Genomic DNA, 18,417 nt, shown 5'->3' with positions numbered 1-18,417 from the left:
GATTTAATGCAGCTTTTAAACAAGCTGTCCCACTTGAAATTGTGAATTTCCAGCGTTGGACCTCCCAAATGGGAGCAAATCCCTGCAGCCAGGTTCCAGTGGTGCCAGTGGTTTTGGAATGGCGTGTTCAAAGGTCATATATGGGTATAATGCTCAGGTGTCCACATACTTTTGGCCATTCAGTGTATGTCCAGCTTACACTTTGGTTAATTTTCATTTATCTACAGATCTTTCTTAACTCTCCGTTTGCTGGTCTGCATTCTTGTCAGAGATGTAGACTTCCCTGCACGATGTAACTGTTGCACTCGCTCAAAGAACTAGAGCGACGGCGAAGCCTCAGCTGAGCGCCGATGAGCAGCAGCTGGTTTTATGTGATGTCGGTGGCACCCGTGAGCTGTGTGGACGTACAAATATCTTCAGTGGATCCAGCGATGCACTGAGTTCGTCTGGGTCACAATGGATTCCACTGGTTTTCTGTCAGACTGTACTCACGTTGAAAATATTGACACTGTACTTCAGTAATGTGGTAGTGTCGTCCAAAGATATAACAGATGAATCAAGAAGGAGCATGTTCGCCCTCATGTTTACTGCAACTTCTCACGCGTTGTCAGATGTAGTTTACAGGCGCAGCGCCTGTTCCACCCGACCGGAGGTTTCCCACAGACACTGCACACGAAGCAGGCGGACACAACTAAGCTCTTCACAGCCGGCAGAAGTCAATGTGGACTAAACTGGATCACTTTCATTCAAAGACCACATCTTTCAGATCTCATGAACCAAAAACCATTTTGCACGTTAGATACTATTGTAAAAACAGAAAGGACCAAGAATTATGAACATTTTTCATCTTGTACTTATTCTCCTTTATTGCAATGTTCATCAGGCCACGAATAACACACTGATCACTCCCCTTTTTTAAATGTGATTAGCCCAAAGCCACACAGCTTCCAGTTTTCCTCAGCCGCTCTCCCGCTCAAGGGGATTGTGTAGATGCAATTCTCATGACAGCCAAAACAGACTGGACTCCTGTCAGCTGTGTACATTTCCCGCTCGCATCGACACAGTTGGTCACTGGGTAAATCAGTGCATGCAGAATACTATGAGCGGCGCAGGAGAAGGCCAGCATGATGTGATTGGAGTGAGTCACTTCCCTTCTGTGTTCAGCACTGCAGGTATAATGCTGAGGGAGAAGCAGGGGCTGCAGGAGGTGTCAGTGTGCGCGGGGGTACGGCGGAGGGAGGGGAAGACGGGGAATATTTCATGGCGTCGATAATTCAGACGCCCCGGAAGGAGAACAGGTGAGCCTTCTTAAGGACTACAGCACACAACAGGTCACATACACACTGCTACACATTACAGCACTGTATCCCTGTAAACATTCACGGACCGTCCCAATTCGGATTTTTTCCCACTTCGACTGTAGAATTGTACCACTGCCCCACTCTGGTAGCCGGAGACGGCGGTAGACAACGTGGTGAGAGCAAGAAAGATTCACAGTGCTGTTGTACAAGATGCTGGCACCTTTCAGAGCATGGCCTCTGAGAGTCCCAACCGCAGACAGGGTGCTGAAGAGGCTGCTCAGTCAACAGTGAGGCGAAGCAGCGACGGTACCTCGCTGTGCCGCTGAGGCCGGACAGTAGTGTTGGTCTTGTATGTGTGTGAGTACACTTTCAGACCGTTTAACAAAATGTCTGCTGTCACAGTAAACTGTTTGGCATGGTATCCTACACTTTGCAAAATACAGAAACACACACACACACACACTTGTGTATGTCGACGAGGCCGGATTCAACCTGAACAAAATTAGACGCCGTGGCAGGAACGTGATTGGACATGGTGCCGCAGTGGATGTGTCAGGCCACATGGGGGTAATATCAGAGGCGGGTGTAATCCACCACGTTCCTGCCCACCGCTCCACTCTTGTCAGGGAATGGTTTGCTGCCCACCATCGGCTGTTGATGGAGTTCCTCCACCCCACTCATCCTTCCTCAGTCCAATTGAGCATGGAGGTGGAAGGTCTATGACCACCAACCTTACAAAATTCAAAATTAAACAAAATGTTTAATGCCTGTTTTATTTTTCAGTGAAACTTTTTTTTTAGTGCCAATACAACTTTATCCAGTACAAGTGCTTCAATGCCAATGTTTCCTTTTTCACTTCAGGTTTTGTTTTCAACGCCAAGTTTTATTTTTGATCTAAAGTCACTGTCCTGGCTCCTCTTTTGGAGAATGACGTTAGAGTTTCAGGAAAAGCGACTGAGAAGGCGTGTTTTTAGATTCATCCTATTAACTTATTATAGAGCCACAATAATAATTTCATGCTGATGCAGTTTCAACAGAACCAAATGCAGAGCTGCTGTTCAGAGCTTCCAAACGTGGTCCAGTAATCCAGCGAGGCTGTCAGAACAGTGCTGTTCCTCATCTTCCTCACCACTGCTGGGTGTACTGCAAAGACTGTAAGGCAAACAGGCATTATTCCTCTGAAATGACTCAAATGTGCTCTGCTTTTACAGGCAAGTTGTTCTCTCCTAAAATAGCTGGTCCTGCTAATTCCAGTAGAAGATATGATTCCTAATCGATGTCAGTCATGGAAACAAGGAGGCTGAAGACAGTCCAAGCTCCTCATCAGGAAGGTGCTGATACTTACTGAGGATCTGTTGGGGATCTTGGTCCTGTGATGGACAGGTGTCTTCAGGTCGCCCTTACAGTGGGGACACTGGCCTCCAGCTGGAAACACATGAAAAACATGATGCTTGCTTAGCAAATCCTCTTTAGGTTACAGCTGCACCAGCCAAGAGTTTTATATCAACACTGGATCAAATCACTGTGTGTCATGTGAAAGGTGTGACTCATCGTGAACTATCACCATCTCTGCTGTACCCTTAGCGCTGTACAGAGCTTTTTAGTCTCTTAGCGTACTGTTTGGTTGTCGAGCACAGTCAGAGAGCAGCTGGTGAACATAGCGGAGCATCTAGCAGCTAAAGATGTTTCCCTCAGGAGCTCTGGAGACCAAACACAGAGCTGACGGAGAGAAGACCGGACTGACACAAACCCGCCTTCTGATGGAGGCTAATGTTGTTCTGTGTCTGCTGGATGTGGAAATAAGCAACCGTTAGCAAGTCATACAGGGAAGATTTCCTTTGCTAACACTTGTGCCATAACTTCATACGGTATGTCAGATGTTTTGTTTTCAGCTCACCCCTGTCAGGTAAACTTGTGGAGCACATCCGACACCCTGTCTACACCAGATGCTCCAGCCACATTCTTAAGTCCGCGTCACACACGTCTGACAGAACGGATACGCTTCTGTTTTAAAGCAACAGTTTGGCATTTTGGGAAATGTGCTTACTCGCTTTCTTGAGAGTTAGATGAGATGATTGGTACCACTCCCATGTCTGTAGAGTAAATATGAAGCTACAGCTAGCAGCCAGCTAGTTTAGCTTAGCATAAACAGCTAGCCTGACTCACCTACCAGCACAGTCATGTAGCAAACTCTGGACCTCTTGTGCCAACAAATACTCTTGCTCTATCATAGTACTCTCACTATAAGCCTGTTTTCACTGCAAGATCTTAACAACCCCTAACCTGGGGCTTCTCATAACCTGAACATTTAAGACCCTTGTGAGGTTTTGATACAAGCTTCCTCCTTGTGTTTCCATCATATTTTACAAACCGGAACATTTTGGATATATGTCTTTAAAAAGGCAGCAGCAGGACCAACTACTGTGCGGTTTAGCAGGTGAGTGAAGTAAGCAGTTGTGGGACAGAAAAACCTGAGCGACGTGGCACTGTTATTGTCATAGATTTAGTTTGACATGTACTGTACACTGAATCCAGGGCACTGCTGGAATCGACACAAGCTGGTTGGTGGCCCAAACAGTATCCACATCAAACATCATTTTTCAATGCGCACATTGTGATCCTTTATTTGTCTAATTTGTTTCTCCTTGATCATGTTTTCCTGCATTGTTTGGCTGTGTGTTTATCTGCATTTATGCCAGACACTGAGAAATGTTCTGGTCCACCTTTTGGTTTCTAACTTCTGACGTCAGCTGTGTCTGAATGACTCTGGAGCCAGGACAGGACTTTAGATTTTGGCTTTGAAAACAAAACCTGAGCTGAAAAACAAACATTGGCACTGAAACAAGTTCGACTGAAAAGTAAAACACAGGCATTCATAATTGATTTGATCTTATTTTGATATTTCTTGCATTCTGATGTGTTTTTCAATGACAATATTGAGATTTTTCTTCATGTCTGTCTTTTTTCAGTCAGTTTTTTTATGCTGTCAGTTTTTTTCAGTGTCAACTTTCTGTCACCGTTTTGGCGTGGAGAGGAGGGGTGTGAGGGGAGGGGCAAGGAGAGCGTGATTTACTGCATACTCATGGATATATACATGTAGATACCGCATTGGGCTTGTGAGATGCAGCAGTTACTTGCGGTTTGGGAGTTCCAGGTGAACTCGTGGAAGCCATTGCCATAGGTGTGCGGTCATGTCATCAAAATTAAACAAAATGTTTAATGCCTGTTTTATTTTTCAGTGAAACTTTTTTTTTAGTGCCAATACAACTTTATCCAGTACAAGTGCTTCAATGCCAATGTTTCCTTTTTCACTTCAGGTTTTGTTTTCAACACCAAATTTTTGATCTAAAGTCACTGTCCTGGCTCCATAAATGACCTCCTCTCCCCAAATACTAATGCGGGTCTGGACATGTTGGTTTGTCCAACAAGATTTCTTCATTGTTTTGTTTCTTAAAGGAATAGTTTGACTTTTTGGGAAACACGCTTTTTTCTTGCCGAGTTAGATGAGCAGATCGATAATACCCCCACGGCTGTAAATATGACTGTTAATTTAGATTAGCATAAAGACTGGAAAGCTAGCCTGTCTCTGTCCAAAGGTAACACAATCTGCCTAAAGCTTCCTAATTAACATGTTATATAGAAATTAGATCTAACATTTAGCTAAGCTAACCCACATATTGATTGTACAGACATGAGAGTGGTATCATCTCATGTAACTCTGCATAAAAGCCAATAAGCATATTTCTCAAAATGTCAAACAATTCCTTTAAAGTATTGGTTGTACTTTAGTAGTAAAATAGTGGTTCTTGTTGTGATTTTACACTAATCACGATCATCAGCACTGCCAACAACCCCTGAAAGTACCTGAACCTTGCATTAAGTGTCACTTGAGCAGTGCTGAAAATGAGTTCCAGGAACTCGTCCCCAAAGCGGGTGGAGAACAGTGGAAACAAAACATGACATAATGTGTATCTTATCATGGGTTTGAGGGTATGTGATTACCAGCTTCTCACCGCATCTTCAAAACCGGCTGTTGTAAAGAAATGTATGTACAACTTATGTTCATTGATGGATGGTACGTTGTCCAACCTTGTTCTGAATATATCCATGTCAGAATAATGATACCTGTTTGCTCTTGTGTTGTGTTTGAGTCGGTTGCATTGCAGCTGGTCTCAGAACCCTGCAACAGCTGTAAAGAGAGAGGTAAACTGAAATAAACACTCCAAATACAACGAAAGCAGTGGAAAATGCAAAATGTATAGAGACTAAATAATCTAGGGTAGGTGAGACAACGAGACACAGGTGCAAACAATCAAGGAAGGGCCAACAATCAAAACTGGAGGGAACGCAAACAAAGACAGGAAGTAAAACCAAAAGACACACAAGGGAAGGAGAATACTACAAAATAAAACAGGAAATGAAAAACCCTTACTATAACAGATATTCTGTGTCCCAGTGACCCAGTAATACCAGCATCCCGTTGCAGCGGTTTGTAAACAGTTTCCACCGTGGATTTTTTTCATTCAAATGTTCTTATGGAACAAAGGAGATTTTGAAGAGGATAACTTTAAGACTATTACTTTAGGTGAAATCAGTCATTTTGGATGCATTGTTCATTAAAAACTTCCTACTTTTAGTCTTTCTTTCAGGTGCCTATAAGTGACATTTTGTCCAAGGGGTATCTTATCTTGAAATACGTCTCTTTAAAGTTAATGCTACTTAACTCGGTTCTTCAGGTCTTAAAAAAAATATAAAAATAAAAAAAGGTAACCATTAAATCCAACTGAAAAAAGGCCTTCTGGGAATCAGCAACAGGATCCAAGCTGTCACATTCACACAGGAAACAAGTCTGACCCCGTGCCGGGTGTCGCATGTCCCTGCTCAGTTTCCAATCAGCCCTGCTTGTGTTCAATAATATAGTAGACCAGACACACTGCTGGATCACCATCAGCACAACAGTGTATTTGACTCTAGTTTAGGAAGAAATGTCTTCAGATTCCTACAGTACATCCACTGTAGAAGATGAGCGCCTGTTCTTCAGCATCACATTGTGTCTCATTTAAATGTGGTAACATATCGTTTTTGGCTGTACTTGCCAACCTGTGAGCTGTGAGTCGTGCTTTTGGGTTTTTATGAGCCATTACAGTAAACAGTGGTGGAAAGTACCCAAGTACATTTACTCAAGTACTGCAAGTACTTAATTCTAATTGTGAGGTACTTGTATTTTACCATACAACTGTGGTATTACTACTTTTACTTAAGTAAAAGATTTGAGTACTTCTTCCATTTCTGATTACAACACTGATGTGATCCCACCAGCAGGGGACTGAACGGAGGTTTGACGGCCTCCCTCCCTCCCTCTTTCACTTTTTTTCATTCTCACTACTTAAACACACACAAAAACATTTAGCTGTATATGTAATAAGACAAAGTGAGTAACAAACGAAATGTATCATCAAATCTTAATTTTAAGTCAATTGCATATGAATTTAGGCATTTATATACATTCATAAGTGAATTTCACACTTGTTGCTGGAGCGTAAAGATAGTGTGAGTGAGACGCCGGTCACAGAGCCCGTGGACATCTCTTTATAAACTGTTAGGTAGTTTAATCAATAACAATGCACCATATTTTATAAAGTGATCATATATTTTGTTTGTAAAATATGAATTGCAGAGTAACTATTGCTGTGCTATAAATGTACTGTAGTCCAGAAATAAAATAAATAAGAAAACTATTTCTATCTGGTCGGTTAGACGTATAAAATGTAAGTACTCAAGTAAAGTACAATTACCTCAAAATTGTACTTAAGTATAGTCCCTGAGTAAATGTACTTAGCTACATTCCACCACTGTCACAACCTGGCAGCCTTCTTATTAATAGCTTAGTGCAACATGGTATTTACCTGCTGTTTGTCTCTGGCCATCCTGCGGTCCAGAACACTCTGACGCCGCCTGGCCTCCCAGTGCATAGCCGACATCCTGATGTACAGCAGCTAGAGGACACAGTAACAACGCAGTGTTCACTCTGGAATGATCTGACTTTGTAAATTGTATACATCTGCAGCTCTGTGTCCTGACTTGTTAGTTATGAATATAATATACTCTAGAATATATAAAAACAGGACTGCAAGACAAGAGTACCTTCAATACTGGATTGTGGACAGTGGACACAAGGTGTGAACACGACACACTGACATATTATCACTTAGAAAGTTGATATGGCTAACGTGTTAGGTAACAATTTCTTTTTAAATCTGTACAAAAACCAATGTGTACCTTTGGGAAGAGCCAGGCTAGCCGTTTGCCTCTGTTTCCAGTCTTTATGCTAAGCTAAGTTAACTGGCCGCTGGCTGAAGCCTTACTCTGAACGGACAGATGTAATTGTGGTATCAATCTTCTCATTTAACTTTTGTCAAGACAGCGAATACGTGTATTTCCCAAACTATTGCTTTAAATCTTTTGACAGTGTTGGCAGGGACAGCGCAGAGCCTTTTTGTCTGGAGTCAGCAAAGCTGTGTGAAATATGAGTTTATCAGTCTGTATCGCATACGAAGCTGTTCGCACACATGATGTTTTGTTTGTTTGTCACACACGCCGGTGATTTAAGTCAGCGTACGAGGCACGCACCTTTTGTGTGCTGAATTGAAATGTAGTGGAAACCATGGCCACCCAGTGTTGAAACTTTGATCCAGAGAGGGCAGTGAAACACTTCCAACCTGGTGTTAAGTTACTGTTTAATATTTAGAACTCAAATGTTAGTAGGGAGCTGAATCAAGAGCAGCATGTGGCATTACAATTACAATACAAGATATTTTGTTCTGACGCCACAAGAATATTTCGATCTGCACCCGATCTGGTCCTCTTTGTCTAACTGCATTACATCTATTCCATCTGACAACAGTTACCTGATACAGCCCCAGCCCTGATTACTGAGCTCCTTCCTGTGTTACCTGCTCTCAGTGCACCTGCCACCTGCCACACACTGAATCTCCTATCACCGCTAATCGCTAGTTTGATCCGTTTTGTTGATATGATGCTGATGATTCAATTATTACTACTGTGTCGTGCTTGTAACTATGCCCAGCTTGCATAGTTACAATTAATATAAAAATCAGATACAGAATGCAGCACATACATTTTTATATGATACTACACAAAGTCCAAAAATTAAAAAGACCATTTCACGAGATTTTCGGACATTTGTGTCTGTAACAAAAATAATATATTACTGATAAAGCATGTGATTGTAACTCTCTGTGGAAAAAGTAAAGACTCATTAATCAACAACAACAAAATTTCACAGCAAAAATCCAGATATTTGATCAACTGTACTCCGGAATATTTGGGTTTCATTTTTTTGCAAACCATTTCATGAAAATATGACACAGCTCACAGTCTACTGTATTTTCTTCATGGCTATTTTGTTCCTAACTGTGCAACAAAAGAAGATATGATTCAGGGCTATATTTTTACATAAAATGCACGTAAAGTATGTCCTTAATATGTAATGTATGATGTATTTAGGTGAAAAAAATGCAATCCTTTGCTGTAACAAACAGAATATGGATAAACAGAAGGGTCAGCACAGTGGTGTCTGAGAATGAATGAAGCAGCGAATGAGAGGGTTCTCACCTGACTTGTGCCCTGAGAGAAAGCAGCGGCAGCGGCCTCAGCGGAGGCCTGGGACGGCTCAGGAGTCCCTGTCTCTGTAGTGGAGTTTCCAGGCAACAGAATGCTCTCCTGGAAGAGAGAAACAGGAAGGCAGGCTGGATAAATCATCGTTCCCCACCTCCTGAGGCTCACTAACAGCGGTCCCACCTCGCTGTGTGTGTGACTCTGTGTTTATTTGTTCTCTCACACATGTTGTTTCTCCATACAGTAACTAATGAACCTTCACCGGAATATATAAGCAAATATTAATTGGTACGTTCACATTTCACTTTTTCTAGTCTATCTTAAAACAATGCTGACATGCCCATACAGTGTGTACATTTAACGGGTGAGTGGCCAGTGCAATCACTCCTCCTGATATTAATGTAATCCAAAGCATGTCTCAGGTCTGAGCGTGAAAATGATGTAAACTGTTGCTATGTGCATTTCAGACTTTTACAGAATTAGTGCCATGGTCTATCAATGATCTATGACTGGACGACTCTTCTCTGCTTCCCTTTTGAATTCTGGAACTGAATAAAGTGAGAGAAATGTATAAATAACAAACGTAAGCACATATTTTCACTTTACAGTTAGGGAGGTCAGGGGCGTGATCGTCCGTCAGGGCTGCCATTCCTCCTGTGGACAACAGAGTGCGCTACTATCCTGTGCCATGAGGAACGATGGCCTGTATGGCGGACTGCTCTGGGATCAGTTTTGCAAATTCAGCACTTCTGCATAAGGACAGGGATTTGGTGTAGTTAAGTGGCCTCTCATTTGAGCCATAAAGGTTGTTTTCTGAGGGAAGCTCAGTGAGGATGAGCTACTCTCCAAATGTAAGACAACAGTGAGAGAGGATTAGCACTGCAACACAGAGGGGTGGATGGCTTCAGTCTGGACGACCAACAGAAGGGAATCCCTTAAGAAAAGCGGGGTACTCGAGTTCCCGAGCTACCCAGCAGTATATGAAGTCGTTAAAATGAGCTGCATCTCTACCAGCTGCAACATTAAGGTGATGAACACATTAATGCATCAATAATTATATTATTCTGAAATGGGCCATTCCGCATAATGAGCACTTTTACTTCTGGTACTTTAGATATATGTTGATGCTAATACTTGACGGTTTTCATTATTTCGATTTCAGTGCTCCAAAGGCCCCCCCCCCTCCGGGACAAACATGATGGGTGAGAGACAGAGACTTAGGCTTGTGATGCTTGCTGAAGTGACAAGACAATTTTCCAATCTGCAAATCAGAATGAGAATGAGAATTATTGATCCCGAGGGGAAACTCTCAGTTCCAGCTGCTCGCTGTGACGTCAGGCCCGCAGGGACAGAAGCACCGAGCTGATCCGAACATAATACAGGACAGAAGACCGCCGTGAGTCTTCATTCTAGCTCCTGTGTGTGTACGTCTGTGTGCTCATTTCTCCTGCTGATCACACCTGACACAGCTTCAGATTTGTCACACACACACACACACACACACATTACACATGTGTCGGAAGCTTCCATGATGCTGATATAATCAGGTCTACAAATCATCTGACAACAGCATCCTCCTATTCAGACCAGGCCTTCAGAGCTGCTACGTGTCCACAGCAGAACAACAACAATACACGAGGAGTGCGTCTGTCAGTCAGCCTGGCTCCAGTCAGTAGGTCGTCACTCGTTCCACCCCCCCCATCGTTCTCGAGTATCAAGGGAAGAACTACGTAGACCAGCTTCATGCAAATCAACACAGCTGAGCCATGACGTCACAGAGGGCTCTCCTGACCCATGACGGCCTGCGGCCATTAAACTCCTTTTATTCTGAACGCATCTTGCTTCTGCTTATCAGAATAAATAATTGTGCTTGTTCTTCAGCTGCTGTTGATGCACTTTCTTCTCAGGGACTGTACGAAAATGAGCGAAAGCCGAAGTCACAACTCTGTTCCGCTGGCTTCTGTTACTCAGCATTTCTTTCGTCCGTCTGCCGGAACAAATGAAGCGTTTCCTTTCCATATTCTCAGTCAGTCGGCTCCAGCACCACAGCTGCTATTAGAGGCTGAAAATGTTCCAACAACTTATCTGAAGCCCCGGTTCCAGCTGTCCAGCTGGTCTCTGTGTGCCCTGTCTGAACTCACTGCAGCCCCCCCAGCTCATGGACTCCCCTCTGTTGTCCGGCCCTGACGTTCAGCCCTTGAAGGTCTGGGGCTTATGGGAAATTGTGTTCATTATAGGCAGGTAAAAAGTGAAATACTGAATAAAGAAGAGTATTAAAATCTTTTTTGTTAGCCGAGACATGTAGAGTGAAACACGTGACATGTTGTTGGGTGAGGTTCAGTCTGTTTTTGGTTTATTACAAACGGCAACGAGCTTTTGAGGTTTTCTTACTTCTGGAACAGAACCTGGAAGTTTTGGTTTCACTTTGGCTGTCTATTGGGAGGGGGGGCTGAACATTAGGTTTCACTTTTTTTAAAAGCAAGGCCCTCTCCAGCATCATTAATATTTTCTTGACTAAGAGAAAAACTGCAACACCCCCTCTTCAATGTCTCAAAGTAATATAACACTACTGAACTGGTACAATTGATTTTGCCACACCATGATGGAGAAGGTGCAGAAGAAAGTAAAGGTAGGACTCTGCAGGATGGAGACCAGTGGCAGGCTCTCTGCAGACATAAAGTCCACTGCTACTGTGATACTTTTACTTGTAATGTACTTGTAGTATCTTTACATTATGGCGTTGCTAGTTTTACTCAAGTAAAGCGTATGAATACTTATTTCACCGCTGCATACAAACATAGCAATAGCCAACCAAATTTAACAACAGCATTTTTAATTGTGCTCCAAAATAAAACATACCTGAATGATTACACACGTGTGAAAATATTCAGCCTTGTAAGGAAAATGAAGAAGCCACCGGGACAATGAGCGTGATGGCCCCGGCACTCTGTGCCCCGCCTCCGGCTGGCACGTCAGCAGCGGGGGTTGGCGCTGCTCTTCCCCGCCGCTGCTTCCCTCCTGCTGCCAGTCTTCGTGGACAAACGAGGTCGCAGTCCAGCACTAACCGCCGCGGCTTTGAAAACGACTTTATCGGGATTATTTTGGCGTTAAAACTCGGATGTTGTTCGTAAATTCGTCGCACTGCAACAATGTTGACTAATTGAAGGAGCTTGGAAGTGCTGACAGGTACATTTACAGTTTTACACCAAAATCCAGACAACCGACGTGCGTTGACTTGGTTGGAGCGCGGATACGCTCGCGACACCAGTCCTTTGAAGATTTCGCTTCAGTATAATGTACTTTTATTCTGAGTTTTAACTTCGTAACTGAATTGTAACCCGCTGTTTTTTACTAGAATGCATCAGACAGTTTGATGGCGGGCGTTGTCTCCCCCCTAATTTGTTATCTGTTGTTGTTTGAGGCTGTATTTTTATCCGAATTAACGTTACAAGACTGTAGCGGCTGTTTGGCTAACTAGCTAGCGTTACGTGCGTTGCCGCTCCAGAAGCCAGAACAGGCATCGCAGCGTCTCTGCGCCGCTGGTGGCTCCCTTTCACCCCTGTCCCCCTTCTGTGGAAGATCCAGCTCGAAGCAGCTGCCTTGCACATGCAATGGCTCACCATTAACTGTGCAGTCTGCCAGGACAAACGCTTACCGGCAGTTTACAACGAAAGCTGTTTAAATATTTAACCTGTTCTTTTTACACTAATTGACCACTTTAGCCATATCTAATCAAGTATATAATTTCCTGTTTTCCCTTTAAACGATTGTTGCACTGGATTTATAAAACAGGCTAACCCTGTAAAAACATGTGACAGACTTCTCATGGTGAGACAGTGGAAGTCCCAGCTAGTCCAGTTACTGACAGCCCAGTGCCCTCGTTAAAAGAGCTGACTCATGTTTTCCTCCCCCTCCTCTTTTGTCTCAGGTCCTCAGTGACTGCAGCCGGAGGTCTGCCCCCCACAATCCTCTGCACCAACCTTTGAAGTGAGGCCAGGAGTGCGAACTGTCCTCCCAGTCCTCCCTGTCCCTCCTGCCACCTTCAAAGCATCTCCAGACACACACTTTTTTCCTCCAAGGACACACAAAGCAAGTGCGACAAGGACCCAGGAAAACAGCAAGATAGTGGGAGTTTAAAGGAAGACCTGCCAAAGGAAATAATTTAGTCCCATAAATCTTTAGAGGGATCATTCCACTCCACAGGACCTAAACATGGGGAACCAGTTAACAGAAATTGCCCCCAGTACCCCGTTCCTCCCCAGCTTCCAGTCTTTACACGTAGTGGTGATTGGTCTGGACTCTGCAGGGAAAACCGCCCTCCTCTACAGACTCAAGCTGCGGGAGTTTGTTGAGACGATCCCCACCAAAGGCTTCAACATGGAGCGGATTAAAGTGCCCATGGGGATGTCCAAAACCAACACCACCACGTTCCAGGTGTGGGACGTCGGCGGTCAAGAGAAACTGAGGCCCCTCTGGAAGTCGTACACCCGGAGAACAGACGGGCTGGTGTTCGTGGTGGACGCAGCTGAGGCGGAGCGCATGGAGGAGGCCAAGGTGGAGCTCCACCGGATCACCCGTTCGGCAGAGAACCAGGGGGTGCCCGTGCTGGTGCTGGCAAACAAACAGGACCTGGGTGGAGCCGTGCCAGCTTCAGAGGTAATTATAGTTACATGAATGGCTTGGTATTGTTGCGTGGGAAGAGCTGAAATGATTCTCAGAAAATTTGGCAACTGTTTTGTTAATCGATTCATTGATGATAATCGATTGAACTATTTAAGTTAAATATCAAGTACAGATATCAAACAGTCTCTGGTTCTGGCTTCTTCAGCCTGAGGGTTTGCTGCTTTCTTGTTATTTTAGCATTGTAAATTGGATATCTTTGATTTTGATAAGAGAGTTCCTGTGTCAAATCACAATTTTAGACTATTTTATTCAAGTTCTTGTTCGGCCGCTTGCGGTTAGGCAACATGTTTTGTTAAATGAATAAAAGGCTTTTGTAGAGAAAAAACACGGGGGAGGGGGAAAGTATGGCGTTAGTATCTGAACTGAAACCCGTATCGTACCGGCACTAGTACTGAAAGGTTTCAGGCGATACCCAGCCCGACCCACGAGAGGAGAATATCAAGAGAGGGGATCATTGGTTTTCTAATGTTCTTGGCTCTCACTGAAATAAGAAAAACGGCTAGCCAGAGATACATGATCTATAGCTGCTCTCCCACTTGGAACTGCAACATTACTGGGTTTGATTTCCTGGGTAAAGCTCAAACTATACTTTCCTCATCGGCCTGGCGTAAAGCTCGTCATCCCAGCATGTCCGCAAAGGTCTGCGCAGACGTCCACGTGCAGCTATGACAGGACGAACAGAGCCGAGTGCGTCTGCTGCTCGTGTCCACTTTGGAGTATATCGGGCCTTTAAGACGGTGTGGCCCCGTGTGCGCAGAGCCCTGCAGATAGACCGCCGCTCTGTTTAGACTCACCAGGAGTAGGAGCACGTGTTCCAATGCCTTGCAAAAGCATCCACAACGATTCTGATTTCTGTCGATTTGAATATTTCATTCCACGCCATCATATAGTAGAACATTGTTCCCGCCTCACCTGTGGCCCCCACCGCCGCAGCCTAGACGCACTAGCCACACTAGCCACATTCAAATGAATGGGAGGACTGGCGGTTCCACCACAACGCCTGATTTGGTGTGAATACAGCCTTGGAAACAACATCTTACTAGATTCTGAGCAGGCGCGTTCTTGTGTCTCTCAGAGAAAATTGACTAGAGCAGCAACAAACGATTCTTTTCATTACTGATTAATCTGCCGATTATTTTCTCGTTAATTGTAAAATCTATAAAATGTCAGAAAATAGTGAAAAATGTCCATCACAGTTTCCCAAAACCCAAGGTGACCTTTTCAGATGGCTTGTTTTGTCCCACCCCTAAATATATTCAGTTTACTACCGCATGACACAAAAAAGGTTTTATCACCCAGGTATGACTGTCCAAATTTCGAGTGTCCTTGTTGCACCTCTTTGCCTGCTTTGCCTGCTATATATATATATATATATATATATATATATATATATATATATATATATATATATATATATATATATATATATATATATATATATATAATATTTAATAAAGGTTTGGTCCCATTTTGTTTATGAAATATAGGTAATGGGGGGTTAAGGCACCTTAAAGGTGTGGTAAACCTTGTGTGGAATTAGTTTTTTCTTGATTGATCGGCAGCCATTAGCAGCTTCGTATCAGAAAGTGCCTGTCGTGCACTTGTGCATGAACTCTGTCCACCTGAGTGCTCGTGTCATTGTATTATTGAAACCAGTTGAACATCATTGAGAGATTGATTCTGCGGTGGTCAGATTGGCTGGAGCGAGTGTCCGGCTGTGACTGACGTCCTGTCTTGTGTCTGTGTTTCAGGTGGAGAAGGTGCTGGCCCTCCACGAGCTGAGCTCATCCACGCTGCACCACACGCAGGGCTGCTCGGCGCTGGATGGTCAGGGCCTGCAGCCCGGCCTGGAGAAACTCTACGAGATGATCCTGAAGAGGAAGAAGATGCTCCGACACAGCAAGAAGAAGAGATGAGGCGGAGGGGTGCAGCGGTGCTGGGGATAGAGGTTGCTTTTTGAGCCACTACTTGTCTGAGGACCTTCTCAGCAGCCATGTCTGTGACACTTTTGGAAGTACAGTGGGCGAAACCAGAGGGAAGCCTGTCAGTCCTTCAGACTAGTTGGGATGTTCCAACCAAGTTCAAACTGTGGCTCTGAAGTCTGTAGCCAGTGTTAACGCCTTCCTTCACCCGCTAGCCATTTGGGCAGACGGGCTTCCTTTGGGATTGTTTCTGCTCTTGAGCACTCTTCCCTCTCCTCATCTCCCGTCCTTAAAGGAGCATGACAGAGACATACAACTCCAGAGGAAAACCTGTGCAATATATGATGAACACTCGCCCATGCACTCACTCCAGTATTGAAGGATATTTTGTACCACTACTTGTACAAACTGTAGTGCCACAGAAACCTGCAGGCCTGGCCCGTGCATAGTTCCCGTTCCTTTCACCGAGTTTCAATGACACGCTTTGCTCTAAATCTTTATGTTGCATGATGTTCACCCAGATATCTGCTTGGGAATATTAAGACAACACTTTTGTTGATCAAAAGAAGACTATAATGATTATTGTAGTTTAGAAACTGCCCAGTGTTCAGTTCGGTATGCCATTGGGACTACAGCTAAGATGTCACCAGCGTGACATTTCCAGACGGACTCACTGAGGCTGCTGAATCCAGCCACGCCAGTTTAGATAGTTTTTCACTCTTCACCAAAGTTGTTTGCTTGTCACAGTTGAGTGTGTTTCAGGGTTGGCTGAATGGTTGGTTGGTAAGTTCAAACAAGAAATAGTTTTTATATTGTGCACATTTTGTTTTGTAAAATGTCAACATATAAATAAATTATTGAGCAACTTTGGACTTATTTTCTGGAAACATGTCTCTTATTCATGACACATTGATTTAAGGCTGCTGAGAGTTCGGCTCGTCGTAGGAGTGTGATTCACAGTCACGATGCATTAAGGGAAATGGGAGAACATAATAATGTCTGACAGGTGCAAACTCACGCTCCGTTCAGTGTTGTCAGGACATGTCTTCAGGCACATCCTGCACCGCTGCAGTCCTCTGGAGACGATCACTGCCAGGACACGATGGGGAATGATTCACACTTGCAGGTTGTTACACATACGTACTTACCGCTGTAACGGGACTAAATACATTACCTGCCCAATATGATGAAATCCAGTGGCCATCTTTGAGAAGCTTCTGGTGTTTTTTTTGTTGAAACTGCAGTAAGTGTTGATTCAACTCAAAGGTAAATTTGAGGTTTGTAGAAATGTCTTGGATTGCAATATGAAGCAAGGTTATTTTATCCCCACCACTGTCTGCATGTCAGGGGCCGGGTGGCACGAGCACCTTACACTGTAGTATAGCCAGCGCTCACGGGTACAGATAGGCTGCCTAGATTTCTGACCAACTGAGTACTGTTGCTTATTAAAGCACATGTTACTCTATTTTTCTTACTGTCAACAATTCCCATGAAAAGACCAAAACCAACAACGTGTTTGTCCGTCTCACCACTTCCTGCCTTCCCTAACGCTGTCTGTGGCTCTCGGCCCCGAGCCCGTTGGTTCCCACTTGGTTCCATCTGTAAAAATGAGTCAAAGTATATTTTGCTATATATGAAGTTCATTCTTGACCTTGGACAATGTAGTTTGACAAAAGAATTGGAACTCAAAGTCCACTTACTGGCCTTTTCAAGCGCTTTTGATCGCTCAAACTGGTGTAACGTTGCAGATAAATCTAGTAAATGGACCTTGAATTTAGATTTTGAATCACTTTAAACTCCAGAAAAAGGTGGTAAGTGAACATAAATCTTAAAAAAACTGCAAGGACATATATACTTATAATTTAAAAAGGCTTAATTTCCTAAAACAGCAGGTTAGTGTAGTTTTTATCAAGCGTTAGGGGGACTACTTTCAGTGGCGGATTAATCCGCATTTGATGTGCTGTTGAATTTTTACAACCGCAGGCCTGTGAATGTGGGATTAGTCACACAAACTACAGTGCCCATGTTAATCGGAAGGGTGATTCGTCACTACGTGTCTGCGTGTACACCTGCTTTACGCATCACTGCCTCTGTCTAACAAACGCAGTTAGTCCTATCTATTGTAAGTATCGGACAAAACAGACCTGTTTTCTTAGATTAAATGGTCTGTACAGAGCCCGGCAGGTAGTCAGGGTCATGTTTTTGATAACAGATGCACATTAATCACTTTTATTTCATCATCTCTTGAATGAATCGCTAATAGTATTTTGTATCACAAATGGTAATTTATAGCCACAAATGAATAATACCTGGAGGAGTTGAGCTTCTATCGCTGAGCTGTCCCCTGCAGAGGCCGCTCTGCGTACTGTAGATTTCAACTGTCATGACGCCAGGAGCAGGGTGCAGACTACATTTGGTTTTGGAATATTCATTTTATTCATGTAGACACCAAATGTATTCCTATTTAACATGTTTATTTTCTCTGATAATCGTGACAGTAGGCTCATATTCTAATATAGCGCCTTTCTAGTCTTTCTGACTACTCAAAGCGCAGAACTGCTCATCGAAGATTAGTTATCACTCACAGCCCTCGGCAAGCCGGGATCGGGAAGCCGGGATCGAACGGCCGATCTTCCGATTGGTGGACCACCAAGCCACAGTCGCCCTCGTGGTCGTGAAACAGTGAAATGAACTACCCAGCAGTAAGGAGAGACAATTTATTTCTGCAGCATATTTCATACACAGAAATGCAGCATAAGACACCAACATTAAAGATCTCAGTGCTTCAAGCTAACTAGCTCGTGTGGCGCGTCGTTCGACACAACTGAAGGGAAAATGTTTCCGCTGTAAAGCTAGTTACCTTTTTTACTAAG

The 18,417-nt window shown here is 43.8% G+C and overlaps 2 protein-coding genes across 3 annotated transcripts; one reads left to right on the top strand and one right to left on the bottom strand.

The window, feature by feature from the left end:
- Positions 1 to 2,058: 2,058 nt before the first annotated feature.
- LOC122869533 lies at positions 2,059 to 12,460 on the bottom strand. Its single transcript, XM_044182655.1, has 7 exons — positions 12,428 to 12,460; positions 11,799 to 11,999; positions 8,937 to 9,044; positions 7,208 to 7,297; positions 5,427 to 5,490; positions 2,647 to 2,726; positions 2,059 to 2,453 (listed from the first exon to the last, which is right to left on the bottom strand). Exons 1-7 carry the CDS (start codon positions 12,458 to 12,460, stop codon positions 2,427 to 2,429), a joined length of 603 nt encoding a protein of 200 aa, XP_044038590.1. The 3' UTR covers positions 2,059 to 2,426.
- Positions 11,963 to 16,420, top strand: LOC122869572 (ADP-ribosylation factor-like protein 4D). Of its 2 annotated transcripts, none has more exons than XM_044182742.1 (3): positions 11,963 to 12,125; positions 12,868 to 13,595; positions 15,374 to 16,420. In XM_044182742.1, the coding sequence occupies exons 2-3, from the start codon at positions 13,152 to 13,154 to the stop codon at positions 15,536 to 15,538; spliced, it is 609 nt and encodes a 202-aa protein (XP_044038677.1). In that variant the 5' UTR covers positions 11,963 to 12,125; positions 12,868 to 13,151; the 3' UTR covers positions 15,539 to 16,420. The 2 variants fall into 2 exon arrangements, with proteins under 2 accessions (XP_044038677.1, XP_044038678.1); XM_044182743.1 differs by lacking the exon at positions 11,963 to 12,125 and adding an exon at positions 12,132 to 12,767.
- Positions 16,421 to 18,417: the final 1,997 nt, after the last annotated feature.

The sequence above is a fragment of the Siniperca chuatsi genome, linkage group LG21, assembly GCF_020085105.1.
Source record: "Siniperca chuatsi isolate FFG_IHB_CAS linkage group LG21, ASM2008510v1, whole genome shotgun sequence".
NCBI classification, from domain to species: Eukaryota; Metazoa; Chordata; class Actinopteri; order Centrarchiformes; family Sinipercidae; genus Siniperca; species Siniperca chuatsi.
Note: the sequence above shows the minus strand (reverse complement) of the source record. Positions and strands in the feature narration are given on the sequence as shown.

What these genes read in the sequence shown, in the direction of transcription:
- LOC122869533 (XM_044182655.1), bottom strand. Translation starts at nt 12,460, where the DNA reads ATGCCTGTTCTGGCTTCTGGAGCGGCAACGCAC. An exon ending in CTTCTGGAGCGGCAACGCAC is followed by an intron (nt 12,000 to 12,427) that starts GTAACGCTAGCT and finishes CGCGGCGGTTAG; the next exon opens with TGCTGGACTGCGACCTCGTT. An exon ending in TGGCCAGAGACAAACAGCAG is followed by an intron (nt 5,491 to 7,207) that starts GTAAATACCATG and finishes CTCTCTTTACAG; the next exon opens with CTGTTGCAGGGTTCTGAGAC.
- LOC122869572 (XM_044182742.1), top strand. Translation starts at nt 13,152, where the DNA reads ATGGGGAACCAGTTAACAGAAATTGCCCCCAGTACCCCGTTCCTCCCC. An exon ending in GAGCCGTGCCAGCTTCAGAG is followed by an intron (nt 13,596 to 15,373) that starts GTAATTATAGTT and finishes TCTGTGTTTCAG; the next exon opens with GTGGAGAAGGTGCTGGCCCT.